A 23,841-nucleotide genomic window follows, 5' to 3' on the forward strand; every position below is an offset into this window, starting at 1 on the left:
AAATGATCAGGGGAGTTTTCCCTCAGTGATCCAGCCTACATCGATCCCTAACCAACAGCTAAAAGAAAGATTATTTGATAATTATAATATGGTTTGAATTGGTTGCTGCATTGTGAAGCTGCAAAAGATACTATATAAATCCAAGGTACATGTCGCACATACCTGGCTGTATTCAATATCTCGTTCATCCTCGTTAATCATGATCATATATGGCCTTCGAGGTAAACCTGGTGCCTTCAGTCCAAGGACAAAGAGCAGCATCGTGCAGATGTATCGTACCATCCATAGTCCAAAGTGTACCTGAGAGACATGAATAAATGTCACCCATTAATCCAGATGGAAAAAGACTCTAAAATGCCAAAAACAGACAGCAGGATTAGCAGCAACCACAAAACTACAGATTGACAAAGCAGTTAATGAAGCATGTAGAGCGTTGGGCTTCATGGAGAGTCATTGGGGGCAATTCTCCCATCCCACTGCACTAAAAAAATCAGCTCAGCGGGCCGGGAGATTTAAGCCGTGCCTGATCCGCAGGATCCGCGCTGGGCGTCTGGCTCCGAACGCATCTTGCAGTGCCGGATTTCCAGCGCCATTAGCTCTGCACCGGAAATAGGCACGGAGCTGCATTAAACATGCAGGGGGCAATTTAAATACTAATTGAATTGAATTAGCAGGCCTGGGACTGAAGTCTCCGGGCCCGCTAGCCTCTCCCAACCCGCCAGAGTGTTTCACTCCAGTGGGGAATACACTAGCTTCTCACTTCTCGGAGAACTAGTGGCCCGACTCCGCTGGAGTGAAGGGAGGGGGATAGGGGGATCGGGGGTCCCTGGGCGGGGTGGAGGAGCGGGGGGGGGGGGGGGGGGTGCCCCCTGGGCATGGGCACCGTGGCAGTGCCAGCCTGTGCGCCCAGCAGTGCCCAAGGGGCAAAGTGCCAATGCCTGGGGGCACTTTGGTACTCCCATCAGGCATCAGGCAGTGCCAATGGGTGGGGGAAGCTGGAGAGATTGGGGTGGGCCAGGAGAGGGGCCAGCAATAGGATCATGGGGGATAGAGGGCCGGCGTTGCTGAGGTCACAGGGCTGGCCCAGCGCTGACCAACAAAGAGGGAGGCTGTCAGTGCGGAGCCACTGCGCATGTGCTAATCCCGGCACTGACAGATTGGCGCATGCGCAGTAGCCCGCTGATCTCAGCCTTTCCAGTGGGGAATAGGCCCCAGCCCCTAAAACTTAATGATATTCACGCTGGTGACCTCTGCAGTGCACAGATGTGGGAGATTCTTCTCTGAACTCCCACTGAAAAAACCAGCGTGAATTACTCCAGTTTTTACGCAAATTCAACACTTAGGATCTTTTGGGGAGAACTCCGCCCTTTGAGTATAAAAACCAGGGAGTTATAAAAAAAACACTGGTGCAAACCCAGCTGGAATAGCGCGTTCAATGCTGGGCACCAGACTTTAGGAGAGAGAGGTGAAGACTTGAGAGGATACCAGAAGAGGTTTATGAGAAGAGTTCCAGGGATGAAGAAGTATAGTTGTGTGGAGAAACTGGGGAAGCTGGGGCTGTTCTCCATGGAGCAGAGAAGTCTGAGAGGAGAATTGGCAGGGAAGTTTAAAATCCTTCAGTGTTTAGAGAGGGTAAATAAAAACCGGCTTCCAATAGCTAACGAGTCAATAATCAGACAGCAAAAATTAAAAACAAAGAACCCAACTCAATGTTTTCAAGCCATCAGTAGTTAAGATCTGGAAGGTAATAAGATGGTGAAACAGATTCAACAGATACTTTCAACAGAAAGTTGGATAAATACTTGAAGTTTAAAAAGTCCAAAAGGTTGATTGGCCATGATAAATTGCTCCTTAGTGTCAGAGGAATTAGGACTGTAAATATGAGGGGTTATGGTGAGAGGACCTTTGTGGGATTGTCAGTGCAGGCTCGATGGGCCAAATGGCCTCCTTCTGCACTGTAAATTCTATGATTCTGAGTTGAAAAAGTTGCAAGGATAATTGGAAAGAACAGGAAATTGGAACTAATTGGACTGACCTTCAAAAAACTAACACAGATTCGATGGGCCAAATGGCCTCCTTCTGTTCTGTACTTTTTTATGAAATTAAAAGAGTTCATGTTTCAGAAGCATGCCCTTTCTTAGAGCTTCCTAAGAGGTTTCCTCCTCTGATTATAACAAGGCACAACAGATTTCACGATAAGGTCCAGTAATATGCTTCTTGGATTTTAATATGTCCTTTGCCGTGTTCATAAACTTTCCCCTCTGATTCTTGTTCAATCTGTGACCTTCAGTTAGCCGCCCTACTGCCACTAGAAACTGTCATCCCTTTTTCACTCTGTCAAAATCCTTCATAATTTTGAACATCTCTAGATCTCCCCTTTTCTACTCAAAGGTGAAAAATTATGTCTGGAAATGGGAACTACTTTCCAAAAATTCATGCTGCAGTCGATGTGACAGAGGCTCCAGTGGCAGATAAACACGTACGCCACTTCACTGGTTTTGATAAATTTTCCTACCGCAGCTCAAGGCACTGAACAGAATTACAAAATCTACATACAGAACTGCAGGCCTGAAAGGGTCATTCTGTTTTGGTCTCCACAGACACCGATTGTCCTTTTGAATATTTCCAGCATTTCTTTGTCTCTATTTCTGAAACTTCAGACACTTCACTTTTTATGGCCTGAGAACTTGAAAGTGCTCTGTTTATCCCGACTTACTCTCCGCTTCCAGTCTATGAAGCAATCCTCCATTCACTCAATTTATTACCCCCACCCCCAAAACTACAGGAGCCTCTTACCTTGCATATTAACCTGCCGAATAGAATTACATCTCTCCATTTTAGAAGGCAAATAGTAAAACTACAGCTTTGAATTGTCATTTCTAAAGTGAGGAGTCAGGGAGAGGGGGGCTTCTTCCACCTTTATTCACACAAAGATAAACATCCCTGCCTCCAATGTCCAGATGCTCCTTCATCACCTTATTTGCCTATTTTCCGCTGGTTTTTGCCCTCTAACAGGCAAGTTTGTCTGCTGGTTTGCCTTGCACATCAGGACAAGCCAGTGTTAGAACATAGAACATTACAGTGCAGTACAGGCCCTACGGCCCTCGATGTTGCGCCGACCAGTGGTACCAACCTAAAGCTCCTCTAATCTACACTATTCCAATATCATCCATATGTTTATCCAATAACCATTTGAACGCTCTCAACGTTGACGAGTCCACTACTGCTGCAGGCAGGGCATTCCACGCCCTTACTACTCTCCGAGTAAAGAACCTACCTCTAACATCTGTCCTATATTTCTCACCCCTCAATTTAAAGCTATGTCCCCTCGTGCTAGCCAACACCATCCGAGGAAAAAGGCTCTCACTATCCACCCTATCTAATCCTCTGATCACCTTGTATGCCTCTATTAAGTCACCTCTTAACCTTCTTCTCTCTAACGAAAACAACCTCAAGCCCCTCAGCCTTTCCTCATACGATTTTCCCACCATACCAGGCAACATCCTGGTAAATCTTCTCTGCACCCTTTCCAACACTTCCACATCTTTCCTATAATACGGCGACCAGAACTGTACGCAATACTCCAAATGCGGCCGCACCAGAGTTTTGTATAGTTGCAGCATGACCTCCTGGCTCCGAAACTCAATCCCTCTACCAATAAAAGCTAACACACCGTACGCCTTCTTAACAACCCTTGTGACAGTTAAAAAAGGGCATCAATGTGAATGAATTGCCTTCAAGACAGAGGGTGAACAACCTTTCATAGTTGCTCCTCATATGGCAAGCAAAAGGATTTTTTTAGGATTTTTATTTTGGGGGCAGCACGGTCGTTAGCACTGCTGCCTCACAGCGCCAGGGTTCAATTCCTGGCTTGGGTCACTGTCTGTGTGGAGTTTGCACATTCTCCCCATGTCTGCGTGGGTTCCCTCGGATTTCGTCCCACTGCCCAAAGATGTGCGGGTTGTATTGGCCATGCTAAATTGACCCTTAGTGTCAGGGGGATTAGCAGGGTAAATATGTGGGGTTACAGAAATAGGGTCCGGGTGGGATTGTGCTCGGTGCAGACTCGATGGGCCGAATAGCCTTCTTCTGCACTGTAGGGATTCTATGATTCATTCGTGGGATGTGGGTGTTACTGGCTAGGGCAGCATTCATTGCCAATCCCTAATTGCTTGAGAAGGTGATGGCGAGCTGCCTTCTTGAACCACTGCAGTCCACGTGACGTCCTGCAGTATGTTTCCAGAAAGCTGGAAGAACAGTGTATGGCAAAGTGAAGTGATATCACCCTCCAGTGGATCAGATTGCCACAGGAAAACCGATGGGTATAACCGAGGCACCAATGGGAACATCACAGGTATTGATAGAGTGGATTCTCAGAGGCTTTTACCCAGGGCTGAAATGGTTGCCACAAGAGGTCACAGGTTTAGGGTGCTGGGGAGTAGGTACAGAGGCGATGTTAGGGGTAAAGTTTTTCACTCAGAGGGTGGTGGGTGCGTGGAATCGGCTGCCGGTAGTGGTGGTGGTGGAGGTGGATTCGATAGGGTCTTTTAAGAGACTTTTGGATAAGTTCACGGAAGTTAGTAAGATAGAGGGTTATAGGTAAGCCTAGTAGGTAGGGACATGTTCGGCGCAACTTGTGGGCCGAAGGGCCTGTCTGTGCTGTAGCTTTTCTATGTTCCATCACGAGACAGAGGGATAATTCAGAAACATTCTAGTGGGAGACACCCTCTGCCACACCCTCTCCATTATTAGAATATGTCTGCAACTGTTACGGAATATTTGACCAAATCAAAAATAAAATTCTGTTTAAAAATGTGAACTCTCAACTTAAAGGTTGGTGCCAAGCAAAATTGAACAGTCACAGAATCTGCAGTATTGGAAGAAGTCACTTTGCCCATCGTATTTGTGCTGCCTCTCTGAAGGAACTTTCCATTTACTGGTCTCTCCCCTCTCAGCCTGGTTCATTTCTCCTTCTCAAATACATATTCAACTCCCTGATCAGATTTCTTTGTTCTTCCATGGAACGTGTCACTGGCTGGCAAGGCCAGCATGTGCCGCTCATCCCCAACTGCCCTTAAACAGAGTGTCTCATTGCTGTGGGTCTGGAGTCACATTAGGGCAGGTCAGGTAAGGGGTGGCAGATTTCCTTCCCTAAAAAGGAAAAATCTATGATAGTTTTATGGTCACCACGACTGAGACTAGCTTTATTATTCCAGATTTATTAACTACATTTAGTTCCATCGGGCACCCTCCTAATTAAATGGCCCTGATTCAAACTCACCTGAGGGAGGGCATTAAATTCCACCCCAGATTTCAATAACATTTGAAAACAGTAAGAGTTGAGAATGACAGTGACTCAGCAGAACTGTAACCAACCTCAAACTGAGGTAAAACCCACGAGTTAACAAAACAATTGTATTATGCTGAGTCACTGCTCTGGATGTTGATTGTATGAACAAAAGCACAGAGCCATGCTTCAAGAGAAATTTACAGTAGTTATAAAATTATTCAGAATGAAGTGTCCAAAGAGGCAGGAATTGGTACAGAGTGCTACAGTATACCACTGAAATACTGAACTGTGTCTGTACATTGATCACACAAGTAACAAGGTGTGGGTGGGGGGGGGGGGGGGGGGGGGGGCGCGGGGGGGTAGAATCTTGCCTGCCTGCCGGCTGAGGAGCTAACAACATTGCCTCCTTTGGGGAAGGCCCAACATATTAAAAGACAAAGTGGACACCAAAGTGGCCAGCAGCAGGCCTTCTGCAGTCTCAAGCACTCTTAGGATCGAAATCCCAATAACTCCGAGCCAATAGATACCCACTGCAGGCGGCGCGGGGTGGCAGCTGCTGGCAATCCACCTGCCAGACGGCCAAATTCAGCAAGGGACCCCAATCCACAGTGAATGGCGCCGTGTTCCAGCACCCCCAACCCCACCACTTCCAGACGCTTGCTTTTTGGGCATCCCCCTTGGCGACTGTCACACTGACTGAACACCAGCTGCAGAGTTTAAAGTTTATTTATCAGTGTCACAAGTAGGCTTACATTAACACTGCAATTAAGTTACTGTCAAAATCCCCTAGTTGCCACACTCCGGTGCCTGTTCGATACACTGAGGGAGAATTTAGCACTACCAATGCAGCTAACCAGCACGTCTTTCAGACTGTGGGAGGAAACTGGAGCACCCAGAGGAAACCCACGCAGACACGGGGAGTACGTGCAGACTCTGCACAGACAGTGACCCAAGCCGGGAATTGAACCCGGGTCCCTAGCGCTATGAGGCAGCATTGCTGACCACTGTACTGCCCTGAGGATCAATTGCTCATCCGAGAGTCTGAAATTGGCAGTGGGTCAGGAAGGTCGTCCATGAGCTTTCTGCCCCTGGATTTAATCGGGGCAGATGAAGGAAATGGCAATGTCCCAACCCGGCACCCTCCTGATTACATGCCCCTGCCTTCAAACTCACCTGAGGGAGGGCATTAAATTCCACCCCAGATTTCAATAACATTTGAAAACAAAAAGAATTGAGAATGACAGTGACTCAGCAGAACTGTAACCAACCTCAAACTGAGGTAAAACCCATGAGTTAACTAAACAATTGTATTATGCTGAGTCACTGCTCTAGAATCCATCGTTAAGGATGAGATTTCTAAATTCTTGGAAGTGCAGGGTCGGATTAAGACAAGTCAGCATGGATTTAGTAAGGGGAGGTCGTGCCTGACAAACCTGTTAGAGTTCTTTGAAGAGATAACAAATAGGTTAGACCAAGGAGAGCCAATGGATGTTATCTATCTTGACTTCCAAAAGGCCTTTGACAAGGTGCCTCACGGGAGACTGCTGAGTAAAATAAGGGCCCATGGTATTCGAGGCAAGGTACTAACATGGATTGACGATTGGCTGTCAGACAGAAGGCAGAGAGTTGGGATAAAAGGTTCTTTCTCAGAATGGCAACCGGTGACAAGTGGTGTCCCGCAGGGTTCAGTGTTGGGGCCACAGCTGTTCTCTTTATATATTAACGATCTAGATGACAGGACTGGGAGCATTCTGGCCAAGTTTGCCGATGATACAAAGATAGGTGGAGGGGCAGGTAGTATTGAGGAGGTGGGGAGGCTGCAGAAAGATTTAGACAGTTTAGGAGAGTGGTCCAAGAAGTGGCTGATGAAATTCAACGTGGGCAAGTGCGAGGTCGTACACTTTGGAAAAAAGAATAGAGGCATGGACTATTTTCTAAACGGTGACAAAATTCATAATGCTAAAGTGCAAAGGGACTTGGGAGTCCTAGTCCAGGATTCTCTAAAGGTAAACTTGCAGGTTGAGTCCGTAATTAAGAAAGCAAATGTAATGTTGTCATTTATCTCAAGAGGCTTGGAATACAAAAGCAGGGATGTACTTCTGAGGCTTTATAAAGCACTGGTTAGGCCCCATTTGGAGTACTGTGAGCAATTTTGGGCCCCACACCTCAGGAAGGACATACTGGCACTGGAGCGGGTCCAGCGGAGATTCACACGGATGATCCCAGGAATGGTAGGCCTGACATACGATGAACGTCTGAGGATCGTGGGATTATATTCATTGGAGTTTAGGAGGTTGAGGGGAGATCTGATAGAAACTTACAAGATAATGAACGGCTTAGATAGGATGGACGTAGGGAAGTTGTTTCCATTAACAGGGGAGACTAGGACGCGGGGGCACAGCCTTAGAATAAAAGGGAGTCACTTTAGAACAGAGATGAGGAGAAATTTCTTCAGCCAGAGAGTGGTGGGTCTGTGGAATTCATTGCCACAGAGGGCTGTGGAGGCCGAGACGTTGAGCGTCTTCAAGACAGAAATTGATAAATTCTTGATTTCTCGAGGAATTAAGGGCTATGGGGAGAGAGCGGGTAAATGGAGTTGAAATCAACCATGATTGAATGGTGGAGTGGACTCGATGGGCCGAATGGCCTTACTTCCGCTCCTATGTCTTATGGTCTTATGGTCTTATGTTGATTATATGAACAAAAGCACAGAGCTATGCTTCAAGAGAAATTTACAGTAGTTATAAAATTATTCAGAATGAAGGGTCCAAAGAGGCAGGAATTGGTACAGAGTGCTACAGTATACCACTGAAATACTGAAATGTGTCTGTACAGACACAGCCTTGCTGCTCTCGGCAATGAATAAGCCTCTGTCGCAGTCAGAGCCGTCAGCCTCACACCCCTGTCCTGCCCACCACCACACCCACATACATGAGGATAAATGGCCAGAAAATAATACTAATGCAATGGGTAACAAACTAATACACATTAGCTATAGTTTAAAATCAATTTTCACTTTTAATCAAATCTGGACAATAAAGTGTACTTTTAATTTGGTTCATCTGATGATTTCAGATCTTCAGAAAGAGATAAAAGCTGTTTTAATTAAACTGTTTTATTAATTTATGGGATAATTCAACTTTCTTTTGAGCATAAACAACTTACAATGAACAGAAGCAGGTTGCACCTGGAATTCAATTTAATAGCATCTTCCTTTACAACATGGCTTTCCTTTCTAGAGCACACAGAAAGAATCAGTCGAAACCTTCAGAAAACCTGACTGCTTCTATTCTTAGCTATCTGATTGTAGGTGTAGCAGCTCCAGCTCTCTTCCTACCCCCCCCCACAATGTTGCCTTGTCCCCCTCCCACATCCCAAAATCCCTCCTCGCCTTTATCTCTTAATCATTTACCTCATCCTTTGGCCATCGTCCAGACATGGAATCACCTTCCACTTGTATACTGACAACACTCAGCTTTATCCCCTCAATCACTTCTCCCCAACCCAATACTGTCACTGCCATCTCAAGTCTCTATCCTCTGGTTACTGACCTTCACAGTATCTTCATTACAGTGTGAATGTAAGTCTACTTGTGACTAATAAATAAACTTTACTTTGTTTTTCTTGTTAGGGGGATATGAACAGAATTTTATTTCGTTGTCACAATCTGGAATGCGCTGCCTGAAAGGGATGCAGAAATGATTCAAATAAATGTAGCATTTCAAGGGTCATCTCGACTCGAAATATTGGCTCTATTCTCTCCTTACAAATGCTGTCAGTTCTGGTGAGATTTTCCAGCATTTTCTGTCTTAGTCTTTTCTTGTCCATTAATTCCTACGTTCTCATTTTATTTATTACATGCCAGGACTTCACTAAATTGAAAATGGAAGGTAAATGTATACAAGGTGTGTTCAATGTTTCTTCTCACCATCACGTCAGAGATAATGGACTCAACTATAACACCTTCCTCCCTAGAAACCAGCTGGGAGGAATGGCAGTCAAAATGGGGCCAGTGAATTATCCAATCCCATCCTGCCGAATCTGACCGGCTGCAATCAGCAAGGAAACCCAACAAAGCCAGGGTAGTCCTCCTTAAAAAAAGATACAAATTGGCTCACTGACATCATGAGGCCCAGTCTGCGGTTTTAACCTGGCCTGATAGTGGGAGCAGTTCTGCCTTCCACAGCAGGCCGAACCTGCTGCAAGCAGGACCACAGAGACTCGATTTTTGTTTGGTTTCCTCGGGGCCATGAGAAGCTGGTAGGCTCCTCTAGGTCCCTTTCCTATTCTAGGCATCCTTCTCTTCCTCTCATCCCAATTCCTCTTCCGAAACTCTGAGCTTGTTCTGCTGACCATTCCAGCGGATCCCCAGTGTTAGGATTCTGGTCACCTGATTTAATGGCGAGGCAACTGCTTTGCAGTCCTTTTTTTGAAAAAGAAATTGGCAAGCAGCATGTAAATAAGACTGCTTCTAATGCAAGATCATTAATCTGAAATACTAACCCCATTTTTCACACTTCACAGATGCTGCCGAGTGTTTCCAACATTTTCCATTTTTATTCCTGCATCAATGAGCTGTTCTTAAAAAGCAGGTACAAATACTCCTTTAAAAAAAAAACCAATCTTGCATGGGTCTGAGAAGCAACCTTTCTAAGCTTAGTCCTTTTACACCTTTAGCTCCTCAACAAATTAAGAACCTACCTTATGATTCGTGCTGTCCAGTGACCACCACCACAAGGGACTTCTCCACGATACAAACGCCAGGTTTTCAGCTGCAAAAGCCAGAGCCCAGAAGAGTAGCAAAATGACACTGTGACCACGTGTCCTGTCTTGCACCAACACCCTTGTGCGTTCCAGGCGCAACAGAACAATAGTACATGCCCATCCAATCATAGATAGGCATGAGTAGACGATCATGTATCCATACACCATGCCCAAGCCAAAGGATTGCCAAAGGATATAGGTTCCAAACTGCAGTAGCAGGACCACGGATAGGAACAATTGCAGGTGGAAAAGACGAGAGCGAGGCACATATTTTGGCTCCATCGTAGTGCCATACAGGTTGTAACAAGCACATTGCAACGCTCCAAAGAGGAAGGCGATGCTCAAGAGTACTGTTGAAACTAGGGTGAAATAAAAACATGGGAAGAGTCCTTGCTGTATCCATACTTCTGACAAGGAGGCATTGCCTTCACAGTAACCCCTAAGAACGGCCATTGTATCGGGCAACCAGCTGTAAAGCAGAAGAACAAATTGAATGCATTGGAGACCAATGGAATTAACACAATCAATAAATATAAACAGTTTTACATTTAACATGCACTCCATAGATACACACATCTGTAAGCAAGTATTCTCTCCTGCAATTGTTACAGCACATGACCATGGTAATATCAACAGGTCTGCTTGCAGACTGTCTGCACAAATCAAAGAAGGTCCAAAAAACAGAGAATGTTAGGAAATAGGAGAAAGCCATATGTTTCCTTAAACCTTTTCCAAAATTTAATTATATCATGGTAGATTTTCTACCTCAACTTCACCTTCCTGCTCTCTCCTCATATCCCAATTCCCTTTCGTGCCCATAAACCTAGTCATCTTAGTCTCGAATATAACGAATGATTAAACATTCACGGATTTCTGGGTTAAATTCCTCCTCATCTCAGTCCTAAATAGATGACCCGTTATCCGGACCCCTTATATGTGCTCAAGGTCTAGATTCTCCAGACAAGGGGAACATCCTCTCTGCATCGATCCTGTCAAGTTCCAAGAATTTTCTACATATGAATGAGATAGGAACATAGCAGTAGAAGTAGGACATTTCGCCTGCCAATCCATTCGATTAGGTCATGGCTGATCATCTATCTCTATATGCCTTGATGTCATTAGTCTCCAGAAATCTATCACTTTCTATGCTGAATGTGCTTGATAGCTGAGCTTCTGAGGTAGAGAAGTCCAAAGATTCACCAAAGAAATTCCTCCTCATCTCAGTTTTATACGCCAACTCTTGATACTGAGATTATGTCCTCTGATTTTAGACTCAGCACAGTAAGAAGTCTCACAACACCAGGTTAAAGTCCAACAGGTTTATTTGGTAGCAAAAGCTGCTAGCTTTCGGAGCGCTGCTCCTTTGTCAGGTGAGTGGGAGTTCTGTTCACAAACAGGGCATATAAAGACACAAACTCAATTTACAAAATAATGGTTGGAATGCGAGTCTTTACAGGTAATCAAGTCTTAAAGGTACAGACAATGTGAGTGGAGAGAGGGTTAAGCACAGGTTAAAGAGATGTGTATTGTCTCCAGACAGGACAGTTAGTGAGATTTTGCAAGCCCAGGCAAGTCGTGGGGATCAGCAGCCATGGAAACATTCTATTTACACTCACCCCACCATGAGATCACCTCTTATTCTTCCAAACTTCAGAATATAGGACCATTCTACTTAATCTCTTCTCATTGGACAGTACTCTCATCCCAGGAACACTGAACTTTCATTGTACCCTGGATAGGGTTGAGGTGGAGAGATTCTTTCCACTTAGAAAGGAAGCTAGAACTAGAGGGCACAGCCTCAAAATAAAGGGGGGTCAATTAAGGACAGAGTTGAGGAGGAACTTCTTCTCTCAGAGGGTGGTGAATCTCTGGAATTCTCTGCCCACTGAAGTGGTGGAGGCTACCTCGTTGAATATGTTTAAATCACGGATAGATGGATTCCTGATCGGTATGGGAATTAGGGGTTATGGGGATCAGGCGGGTAAGTGGAACTGAGCCACTTCAGATCAGCCATGATCTTATTGAATGGTGGGGCAGGCTCGAAGGGCTAGATGGCCTGCTCCTGCTCCTATTTCTTATATTCTTATGTCCTTATGTACCCCCTCAAAGGCAAGTATAGAAATGGAAATTAAAGCTGTATACAGTACTCCCAAGTGTAGTCTGACTCTGAAGCGCTACACAATTGCAGCAATACTTCCTTACACTTGGACTGCAACCTCCTTGCAATAACGGCTAACATTCTACTTGCCTTAGGTACCTGATGCACCTGCATCATAACTGGACATCCAAATTCCTCTGAATCCCAAAATGTATTGGTCTATCTTTTAAACACTTTTGAATATTGCTGAAACTTATCATCTTGAACACATCATAACAAAGACAGGAATGCCAAATTTCAGACAATTACACAAATTGTGACCATTTGAAATTCTTGCGTTTGCCCTCAGGAGTGCAAGACAAAAAGCTTCAGCAACATGTATCTCTTTTCAGCAATGTTCTGTACTACCAAGTGACTGCTTTAAACATTTGTTTTTCCACTCTTCTTACTAAAATGGATAATTTCACACTTCCCCACATTATACTCCATCTGCCATGTTCCACCCAATCTGTCTATATCCTTGTTACATTCTCCTCACAGCTTTGCATTGTCAGCAAACTTGGATAAATTACAATTGTCCCTCAACTGAGGGACTGTTATGACGTTAGTGTACATTTAAGAGATGTTTTTTTCTAAATCATGTTTCTGCAGTTGCAAGCAGGTCTTTTTGGCTTCAGTTGCGTTTTTCATTATGTTGCCGGCTTGACTGGAGACGTCCTTTTATTGCTGCTTAAACAGGGGTTTGTTTGTTTTTACTGGGATGTTTATGACTCTACATTGTTAGAAGAAAAACTGGCTGGCAGGTCAGGTGATAGAACTCTTTTTTTCATTTTCAGTTTGGGGTTGCAATTTGAGTTTTAATTTTTAGAAGGGGCATCAAGCTGAAAAGAAGTCTCTCTCTCTCTCTGGTTTTGGAAATTCTGCGGGTTGGCTGAAAACAAGGTCTTGCCTTTCTGAAGGGGGAAAAAAAATCAACTGTTGGGGGATGGCCCAGATTCACTGGTGTTTTGGGGAAACTGTTCTGACTTCAAACTGTTTTGAGTCTATCCAGAGAACTGCAGACTTCATCAAAAGGTCTCAAGTCCAATATCATGTGAGCATTAGTCTTTGCTGCATTAAACCTGTGAAAAGGGTCTTTTGTCTGTGGGGTTGGTTGATTGGAACACATTAGATGCATTTATTGAGGGTTATACATTATAGTGGTTGTTTTGTTTCTTGTTTGTAATTGATAAGAGTTCTTGCTAATTTTCTTACTATATTCTTAAATAAACTTTGTTTGATAAAAGCTCCCTAGTGGGTCATTTAAATCATACCTGAAGTGAAACATATCATGCTTGCCCTAGTCAAATTCAAGATGCAAAATTTATGATCCAGACTGGCTCCATAAAAACATTTGGAGTTTCTGACCTGAACCATAACACTGTGATTAGTTGATGGTTAAATGTTGATATTTGTGCCATTCCACCCTGAAAATGGCTTACTTAATACCACTATTTTGTTTCTATCCATTAATAAATCCATGCTAATACATTACCTCAACCCTATGAGCCCTTATCTTATGCAAAAATCTTTTACATGGCCTAATACGATCCCAGCTGATGGTACAACTGGACAAGTCAGATCTGAGACTGGAACTTGGCTTTGGGGGGGGGGGGGGGGGGGGGTGGATTTAATAGAGGTGTTCAAAACTATGGGGCACCTGGACAGAGCAGATAAGGAGAAACTGTTCCCATTAGGCAGAAGGGTCCAGAATCAGAGCTCACCGATTTAAGGTGAACAGCAGAAGAACCAAAGGCAACATGAGGACTTTTTTTAACAAAATGCAGCGAGTGGTCAGGATTTGGAATGCATCAACCTAGAGTGTGGGGGAGGCTGATTTAATTGTGGCTTTCAAAGGGGTCTCTTACCTGAAAAGAAATGCAGTGCTACAGAGAAAAGACAAGGATTTGGCACTAGCAGAGTTGTTCTTGTGAAGATCCAGCACAGACACAATGGACTCTAGTTGTAACCTTTCTATGATTTTATCATGCCTCTTGTTTCTTTCTTAATTTCATCTGTGGGTTATTCATTTTCAAAGTCTCATTAATTTCTTCAGTGCTTTTCTTTACTAGTGTTTTAAGTTTAAGAACTTTAAGTTCCTTACTCTCATTAAACCTTTTGTTTCCAATATGCTCTTTGTGTCCTTCACTGTGAACATGGACAGAAAATATTTGTTGAACATGTCACTCTATCGCTGCTTCTAAGGGACAGAAATTATTGTGTTAATATATTCCTCCTGACATATTTGTAAAATCTTAATTAGTTTCTTTATTTCTTGCTGGTTTACAACCATTCCACCCTAGCTAGCTTATGTCTCATAACTGTGTAATTGAGCGGGTTTAAATTTGAAGTTTATTTATTTATTAGTCACAAGTAGGCTTACATTAACGCTGCAATGAAGCCACTGTGAAAATCCCCTAGTCACCACACTCCGGCGCCTGTTCAAGTACACTGAGGGAGAATTTAGCATGGCTAATTCACCTAACCTCTACACCTTTGGGCTGTGGGAGGAAACCAGAGCACCCGGAGGAAACCCACGCAGACACAGGTAGAACGTGCAAACTCCACACAAACAGTGACCCAAGCCGGGAATCGAACCCGGGTCCCTGATGCTGTGAGGCAGCAGTGCTAACCACTGTGCCACCCGAGGTTACAAGACTCATGTAACGCAACACTTTCAAATGTATATTGGACTGCAGTGTTTCAAGTAGGCAGCTCATCACCACCTTCTCAAGGAAAACTGGGGATGGGCAATAAATGCTGGCCAGCCAGCAATGCCCATGTCCCACGAATGAATTTTAAAAAAGGGAATTCCATCATATTATGATCACTCTTCCCCAGAGGATCCTTTACTGCAAGGTTACTGATTAACGCTATTCATTTCAGGCTACTAGATCTAAAGGAAGTGTTATCATTGGTTCCTCAATATGTTTCCCTGAGCCCAAACATCTTTAATTGTTTTATTAATGACCTTCCCTCCATTCTAAGGTCAGATGTAGGGATGTTCACTGATGATTGCACAACAATCAGCACCATTCGTGACTCCTCAGATACTTAAGCAGTCCATGTCCATAAACTGCAGGATCTGGACAATATTCAGGTTCAGACTAATAAGCAGTATTTATCTTCTACAAGATGCACAGCAGCAAGTCACCAAAGTTCCTTCGACAGCACGTTTTAAACCTGTGGCTTCAATCACCTAGAAGGGCAGCAGATGCACGGGAACACCACCATCTGGAGGTTCCCCTCCAAGCCATACACCATCCTGACTTGGAACTATATCACCATTCCTTCAAGGCCACTCGGTCAAAATCCTGGAACTCCCTCCCTAACAGCACTGAGAGTGTACCTACACCATGTGGACTGCAGCGGTTCAAGGAGCAACTCACTACCACCTTTTTAAAAGGAAATTAAGAATGGGCAACACATTATAATTAACATTAATTAACACATTAACGGTTTCCTCCCACAATCCAAAGATGTGCGGGTTAGGTTGATTGGCCATGTTAAATTAACTCTAGGGTCAGGGGGATCAGCGGGGTAAATATGAAGGGTTACGGGAATAGGGCCTGGGTGGGATTGTGGTCGGTGCAGACTCGATGGGCCAAACGCCCTCCTTCTGCACTGTAGGGATTCTATGACATGCTGGACTCGTCAGCGACAACCACTCCCATGAAGGAACAGGAAAAAAATTGTCCTCGGAAACGGTCGCCAATACATTCCATAAAACTAGAGAAAATCTCCATTACAAGAGAGGAAGTGTTAGGTTTTTTAGGGAACATTAAAACTGACAAAGCCCCAGGGCCTGATGGCATCTATCCTCGACTGCCCAGGGAGACGAGAGGTGAAATTGCTGGGCCTCTGACGGAAATCTTTGTCGCTTCTTTGGACACGGGTGAGGTCCCTGAGGATTGGAGGATAGCGAATGTGGTCCCGTTGTTTAAGAAGGGTAGCAGGGATAACCCAGGAAATTATAGGCCGGTGAGCTTGACGTCCGTGGTAGGGAAGTTGTTGGAGAGGATTCTTAGAGACAGGATGTATGTGCATTTAGAACGGAACAATCTCATTAGTGACAGACAGCATGGTTTTGTAAGAGGGAGGTCGTGCCTTACAAATTTGGTGGAGTTTTTTGAGGAAGTGACAAAAACGGTTGATGAAGGAAGGGCCGTGGATGTCGTCTATATGGATTTCAGTAAGGCATTTGACAAAGTCCCACATGGCAGGTTGGTTAAGAAGGTTAAGGCTCATGGGATACAAGGAGAAGTGGCTAGATGGGTGGAGAACTGGCTTGGCCATAGGAGACAGAGGGTAGTGGTCGAAGGGTCATTTTCCGGCTGGAGGTCTGTGACCAGTGGTGTTCCGCAGGGCTCTGTACTGGGACCTCTGCTATTTGTGATATATATAAATGATTTGGAAGAAGGTGTAACTGGTGTAATCAGCAAGTTTGCGGATGACACGAAGATGGCTGGAATTGCGGATAGCGAAGAGCATTGTCGGGCAATACAGCAGGATATAGATAGGCTGGAAAATTGGGCGGAGAGGTGGCAGATGGAATTTAATCCGGATAAATGCGAAGTGATGCATTTTGGAAGAAATAATGTAGGGAGGAGTTATACAATAAATGGCAGAGTCATCAGGAGTATAGAAACACAGAGGGACCTAGGTGTGCAAGTCCACAAATCCTTGAAGGTGGCAACACAGGTGGAGAAGGTGGTGAAGAAGGCACATAGAACATAGAACATAGAACATTACAGCGCAGAACAGGCCCTTCGGCCCACGATGTTGCACCGACCAGTTAAAAAAAAAAACTGTGACCCTCCAACCTAAACCAATTTCTTTTCGTCCATGAACCTATCTACGGATCTCTTAAACGCCCCCAAACTAGGCGCATTTACTACTGATGCTGGCAGGGCATTCCAATCCCTCACCACCCTCTGGGTAAAGAACCTACCCCTGACATCGGTTCTATAACTACCCCCCCTCAATTTAAAGCCATGCCCCCTCGTGCTGGATTTCTCCATCAGAGGAAAAAGGCTATCACTATCCACCCTATCTAAACCTCTAATCATCTTATATGTTTCAATAAGATCCCCTCTTAGCCGCCGCCTTTCCAGCGAAAACAATCCCAAATCCCTCAGCCTCTCCTCATAGGATCTCCCCTCCATACCAGGCAACATCCTGGTAAACCTCCTCTGCACCCTCTCCAAAGCCTCCACATCCTTCCTGTAATGTGGGGACCAGAACTGCACACAGTACTCCAAGTGCGGCCGCACCAGAGTTGTGTACAGTTGCAACATAACGCTACGACTCCTAAATTCAATCCCCCTACCAATAAACGCCAAGACACCATATGCCTTCTTAACAACCTTATCTACTTGATTCCCAACTTTCAGGGATCTATGCACACATACACCTAGATCCCTCTGCTCCTCCACACTATTCAAAGTCCTCCCGTTAGCCCTATACTCAACACATCTGTTATTCCTACCAAAGTGAATTACCTCACACTTCTCCGCATTAAACTCCATCCGCTACCTCTCGGCCCAACTTTGCAACCTGTCTAAGTCTTCCTGCAAACTACGACACCCTTCCTCACTGTCTACCACACCACCGACTTTGGTGTCATCAGCAAATTTGCTAATCCACCCAACTATACCCTCATCCAGATCATTAATAAATATTACAAACAGCAGTGGCCCCAAAACAGATCCCTGAGGTACACCACTTGTAACCGCACTCCATGATGAATATTTACTATCAACCACCACCCTCTGTTTCCTATCCGCTAGCCAATTCCTGATCCAATTTCCTAGATCACCCCCAATCCCATACATCTGCATTTTCTGCAGAAGCCTACCATGGTGAACCTTATCAAACGCCTTACTAAAATCCATATATACCACGTCCACTGCCTTGCCCCCATCCACCTCCTTGGTCACTTTCTCAAAAAACTCAATAAGGTTAGTAAGGCACGACCTACCTGCCACAAAACCATGCTGACTATCACCTATCAATTCATTACTCTCCAAATAACTATAAATCCTATCCCTTATAATTTTTTCCAACATCTTGCCGACAACAGAAGTGAGACTCACCGGTCTATAATTCCCGGGGAAGTCTCTGTTCCCCTTCTTAAACAATGGGACAACATTCGCTAACCTCCAATCTTCTGGTACTATACCAGAGGCCAACGACGACCTGAAGATCAGAGCCAGAGGCTCTGCAATCACTTCTCTTGCCTCCCAGAGAATCCTTGGATAAATCCCATCCGGACCAGGGGATTTATCTATTTTCAGACCCTCCAGAATATCCTGCACATCCTCCTTATCAACTGTAATACTGTCTATTCTACTCCCTTGCAACCCAGTGTCCTCCTCAGCTATATTCATGTCCCCTTGCGTGAACACCGAAGAGAAATATTGGTTCAATGCTTCACCAATCTCCTCCGGTTCCACACATAACTTCCCTCTGCCATCTATAACTGGCCCTAAACTTGCCCTAACCAACCTTCTGTTCTTGACATACCTATAGAACGCCTTAGGATTCTCTTTAACCCTATCCGCCAAAGTCTTCTCATGTCCCCTTTTAGCCCTTCTAAGCTCGCTCTTCAACTCCCTCTTAGCCAATCTAAAGCTTTCTAGTGCACTACCCGAGTGCTCACGTCTCATCCGAACATAAGCCTCCTTTTTCTTTTTAACCAACAAAGAAACTTTTTTGGTGCACCACGGTTCCCTAGCCCTACCAATTCCTCCTTGCCTGACAGGGACATACCTATCACAGACTCGCAGTAGCTGCTCCTTGAAAAAACTCCACATGTCGGACGTTCCCAGTCCCTGTAATCTCCTAGTCCAACCTATGTTTCCTAATTCTCTCCTAATAGCCTCATAATTACCCTTCCCCCAGCTAAAACCACTGGCCCGAGGTTCATGCCTATCCCTTTCCATCACTAAGGTGAACGTAACCGAATTGTGGTCACTATCACCAAAATGCACACCAACTTCCAAGTCTAGCACCTGGTCTGGCTCATTTCCCAGCACCAGATCCAATATAGCCTCACCTCTAGTTGGCCTGTCTACATACTGAGTCAAAAAACCTTCCTGCACGCTTTGAACAAAAACTGACCCCTCTAACGAGCTAGAGCTATAACAATTCCAGTCAATATTAGTCAAGTTAAAATCCCCCATAACAATTGCCCTATTACTTTCACTCCTAAGCAGGATTGACTCCGCAATCCTTTCCTCAACCTCTCTAGAACTTTTAGGAGGTCTATAAAAGACTCCCAACAGGGTGACCTCTCCTCTCCTATTTCTAATCTCCGCCCATACTACCTCAACATATGGTATGCTTGCCTTTATAGGACGGGGTATAGAGTATAAAAGCTGGAGTCTGATGATGCAGCTGTATAGAACGCTGGTTAGGCCACATTTGGAGTACTGCGTCCAGTTCTGGTCGCCGCACTACCAGAAGGACGTGGAGGCATTGGAGAGAGTGCAGAGAAGGTTTACCAGGATGTTGCCTGGTATGGAGGGTCTTAGCTATGAGGAGAGATTGGGTAGACTGGGGTTGTTCTCCTTAGAAAGACGGAGAATGAGGGGAGATCTAATAGAGGTATACAAGATTATGAAGGGTATAGATAGGGTGAACAGTGGGAAGCTTTTTCCCAGGTCGGAGGTGACGATCACGAGGGGTCACGGGCTCAAGCTGAGAGGGGCGAAGTATAACTCAGACATCAGAGGGACGTTTTTTACACAGAGGGTGGTGGGGGCCTGGAATGCGCTGCCAAGTAGGGTGGTGGAGGCAGGCACGCTGACATCGTTTAAGACTTACCTGGATAGTCACATGAGGAGCCTGGGAATGGAGGGATACAAACGATTGGTCTAGTTGGACCAAGGAGCGGCACAGGCTTGGAGGGCCGAAGGGCCTGTTTCCTGTGCTGTACTGTTCTTTGTACCCTCAAAGTTACTTTGCAAATTTGGTTTTTCCAGTCTCTACGAAGATTAAAGCCCCAAGGTAGTGCTGCGTTGCCCTCGTTGCATGCTTCTCTAATTTACTGTTTGTATCCTATCCCACATTATAACTGTTGGGAACCCTGTAAAATACTCCCACTGGTGTTTTCTGCCTTTGTTATTTTTTAGCTCCAAAGATACAGATTCTACAGCAAAAAAAGGTACAACTGGTGAGGACACAAATTACTTAGAAAAAGCTACCCTTGCGTAATCTCTTTCTGACAGGGCTGTAACCAGCATGGAGATAAGTGCCTTCAGACTGCTGCTTCAGATCAGGGCTGAGGACAACTTCAGTAAACAGCTGAGGCACGAGGAAATGAAGCCGCAATGAAAAGCAGAAGGCCAGGATGATCAGGAAGACCAGGAGTGCAGAAGATTGAGCTGATAATAAAGAAGTGGCCAAATGATAAATTTTAGTTTGGGTTTCAGAGCAGAATTTTAAAAATCCAGCAAGACCAGCAGCTACTAAACCCCAGTACAACATTCCACCATATTTTCTTTGGTACTTTGATACCGCACACAAGGTGACTATATAATTGATAAAATTATACACTTGTATAATTCAAATTATGCAGATTTAGTACTTTGAATCAAAGAATAATATCGCATAGAGGGAGGTTGCTGAGGCTGCACCAGCTCTTTTGAAGAATACTCAAATTAGCCCCAATTCCCCACTCTATCCCCATATCCCTGCAGTTATTTTCCTCCTTCCAAGTATTTATCCAATTCCATTCTGAAGGCTACTATTGAATCTGTGCCCACCACCCTATCAGAGAGGGCATCCAAACCCTATCCACCCTCGCTGAGTAAAATGTTTTCCTTTATGCTGCACCTGGTTCCTTCCCTTCCTGGCTGACATCATCCCAGGGAACTGTAACATTTTTGGCAGCAACGGTGTAGGTCTGAACAAACAAAACCAAATGTCCCAGTGAAGCAGTTGAGGCTACCTCATCGAATGTTTTTAAGGCAAATTCAGATAATATTTAAAACAGTAACAGAATTAAGGGTTATGGTGAATGGATGGGTAAGCAGAGCTGAGTCCATGAAAAGATCTTATTGAATGGAGGAGCAGGCACGAGGGGCCCGGTGGCCTACTCCTTCTCCTAGTTCTTATGTCCTTAATTCATCACAATTTGTACTGGCAAACTCAGGCAATTTTGTGGTGCAGAACTGGAGTTAGAGTTAAGGCAACACTGGGGTTTTGTATAGGGAACTAAACAGTGCCTGACATACTGTTCCTCCACTGGGCCCCAAGGCAACCATTTAATCATAAAAAAGCTTTATTCTCCTTAATATATATGGGATAGATGCTGCAAAAAAATATACTTATTCATCGAGAGATGTGTAGCAATAGAGTGCGCCCCAGCTGGGGACTACACAGCCTGGGAGATACTTGCATCCTCTTCCCTTATTCAGACTGCGAGCAACGTAATGCTGATTTCCAACACTTCAGCTTCATTAGACCCTGAATCATGCTGTATAGGTAGCTTGAAATCTTGTAATAGCATGTTTGGCATTGATTGAAGTAATACCTTACACAAAGAAAGATGGTTGTGGCCAATCATCTCTGTGCCAGGGCATCACTGAAGGGATTCTTGAGGATAGTGTCTACTATAATAGTCAACTATTTTCAAGATGTGGAGATGCCGGTGTTGGAATGGAGTGGGCACAGTAAGAAGTCTCACAACACCAGGTTAAAGTCCAACAGGTTTATTTGGAATCACAGCTTTCGGAGTGCTGCTCCTTCCTCAGGTTGGACTTTAATCTGGTGTTGTAAGACTGCCTACTGAACTATTTTCATCTGCTTCATTAATTACCTTCCCTCCAACACAGGGTCAGAAGTGGTAAAGTTCACTGGTGATGAAACAATATTCAATATCATTCACAAATCCTCCGATGCTGAAGCAATCAGTAACATTTGAACCACACAGCAACCAGACTACAATCATCTCTATCTAACCATCTCCCCTCAATGTTCAATTGTATTATCATCACTGAATCCCCCACCATTAACAATCCAGGATTTATCATGCACTGCAGCATTAATATAAGCCTACTTGTGACACTAATAAAGAAACTTTAAAACCATCCAGGATAAAGCAATCTGCATACAGGCACTCCATCCACTTTAAACAATCACTTCCTCCAGCACCAATGCACAGTGGCAGCAGCATGTACAAGATGCACTGGAGCACCTCATCAAACATCCTTCAACAACACCTTCCAAACCCACAACCTCTACCACCAAGGACAAAGGCAACATCAGCACCTGCAAGTTCCCCTCCAAGTTACACACCATTCTGATTGGAAACATATAACTATTCCTTCACTGTGTTAAAATCCTGGCTATCCTTCACAGCATGGTGAGTGTAACTACACCACACTGGCTATAGGACCTCAGGAACACAGCTTGCCACCAGCACCTTCTCAAGGGCACCGAGAGCAAAGGGCAAATGCTGACCTTGCCACTGAATGTCCCATGAATTATTTTTAAAAAGCCTCAATTGCCCCATCCGTGGGGCTCACGGACATTCTAACATGGAAGCTATCATGGTCTGGCAGAAGTTAGGGCCAGTTTAGCAGTTACAAAACAGTATTACTTCACCACAGCAGAATGAAAGCATATCAGCATTACTTCACTGGACCACAACAAATCGGCATATTTTACTAATGTACAGCTCAGCTCCCTCCTTGAATGAGCTAAATGTCTAAAATCTAAAATATGGGAACTCGGAGAAACCTAAAACGCCAACAGCAAGCAAGACGTCTCTGGGTAAAGGCAATGTTGTAGTGAATGGAAACACAGAGCCTGTGTCGCCGGACAGGTTAGACTGGAGGACATTCTGCAGTGTCACCAGGCTGCAAGCACAACCCTCTTGATCAGAACACATCAACCAGACAGCAGCCCTCCCACTCTCTCACCTGTACCTCCTCGGCTCAGAGCTCTGTCTCACTTTGCTTTCTCGCTCGTTGTGAAGACTTGGCCGCAAAAGGTGAAATATCTTTCCTTGCGGACACAGGCCGCGGAAAACCTGGGTCCTAGCGCCCGCGCTCGCAATGGCATCCGCCGCTTAGCAACATTTCCTGCTCGATCCTCCCTCCTCCTCCGACAGCCCGGGTGATTTCAAATGGCCCCTGCAGGAGACTGCCGAGCTGCAAACATTTCTCTCAAGAGACAACGCCCCCACCAATCACAAAGAAAACTGCATTTCACGATCACTGAATCTTGGCCGCTTTGTAGCCAATGAAGTAATTCTGAGGTGCACAGTCTCTGGTGAACGCCGCAAACAGCAATTACATAAATAACCCCAGGTTGTCTGATTTGGCGATGTGGGTTGAAGGATAAACTTTGGCCATCGGAGCAGGAGCTCCTCTTCAAATGGGATTTGGGTCTTTCGCATCCAGCTGAGAGATGGCATTTAACCTCGCATCCAATGGATTTATATAAAAGCAAATTACTGCGGATGCTGGAATCTGAAACAAAAAACAGAAAATGCTGGAAAATCTCAGCAGGATCTGGCAGCATCTGTGGAGAGAGAATAGAGCCAACTCCACAGATACTGTCAGGCCGGCTGACATTTTGCAGCATTTTCTGTCCAGTGGATTTATATTATTTATTCAGGGGATGTGGGCGTCTCTGCGCC

The 23,841-nt window shown here is 44.8% G+C and overlaps 1 protein-coding gene across 3 annotated transcripts in view; it reads right to left on the reverse strand.

Annotated features, from left to right (window-relative positions):
* The window catches only part of LOC144503469 (ATP-binding cassette sub-family B member 6-like), a 181,796-nt gene extending 158,496 nt beyond the window's left edge, over positions 1 to 23,300 (reverse strand). For 2 of the 3 annotated variants that reach the window (XM_078227807.1, XM_078227805.1), the window contains exons 1-3: positions 23,120 to 23,251; positions 9,992 to 10,523; positions 163 to 300 (exon numbers count right to left, since the gene is read on the reverse strand). In XM_078227807.1, the coding sequence (XP_078083933.1) occupies positions 163 to 300; positions 9,992 to 10,507 (654 nt within the window). In that variant the 5' untranslated portion in view covers positions 10,508 to 10,523; positions 23,120 to 23,251. Of the gene's footprint in view, positions 1 to 162; positions 301 to 9,991; positions 10,524 to 23,119 lie in introns of all 3 variants that reach the window. The other variant, XM_078227808.1, reaches the window with a different exon arrangement.
* Positions 23,301 to 23,841: the final 541 nt, after the last annotated feature.

The sequence above is a fragment of the Mustelus asterias genome, chromosome 14, assembly GCF_964213995.1.
Source record: "Mustelus asterias chromosome 14, sMusAst1.hap1.1, whole genome shotgun sequence".
Classification (NCBI taxonomy): Eukaryota; Metazoa; Chordata; class Chondrichthyes; order Carcharhiniformes; family Triakidae; genus Mustelus; species Mustelus asterias.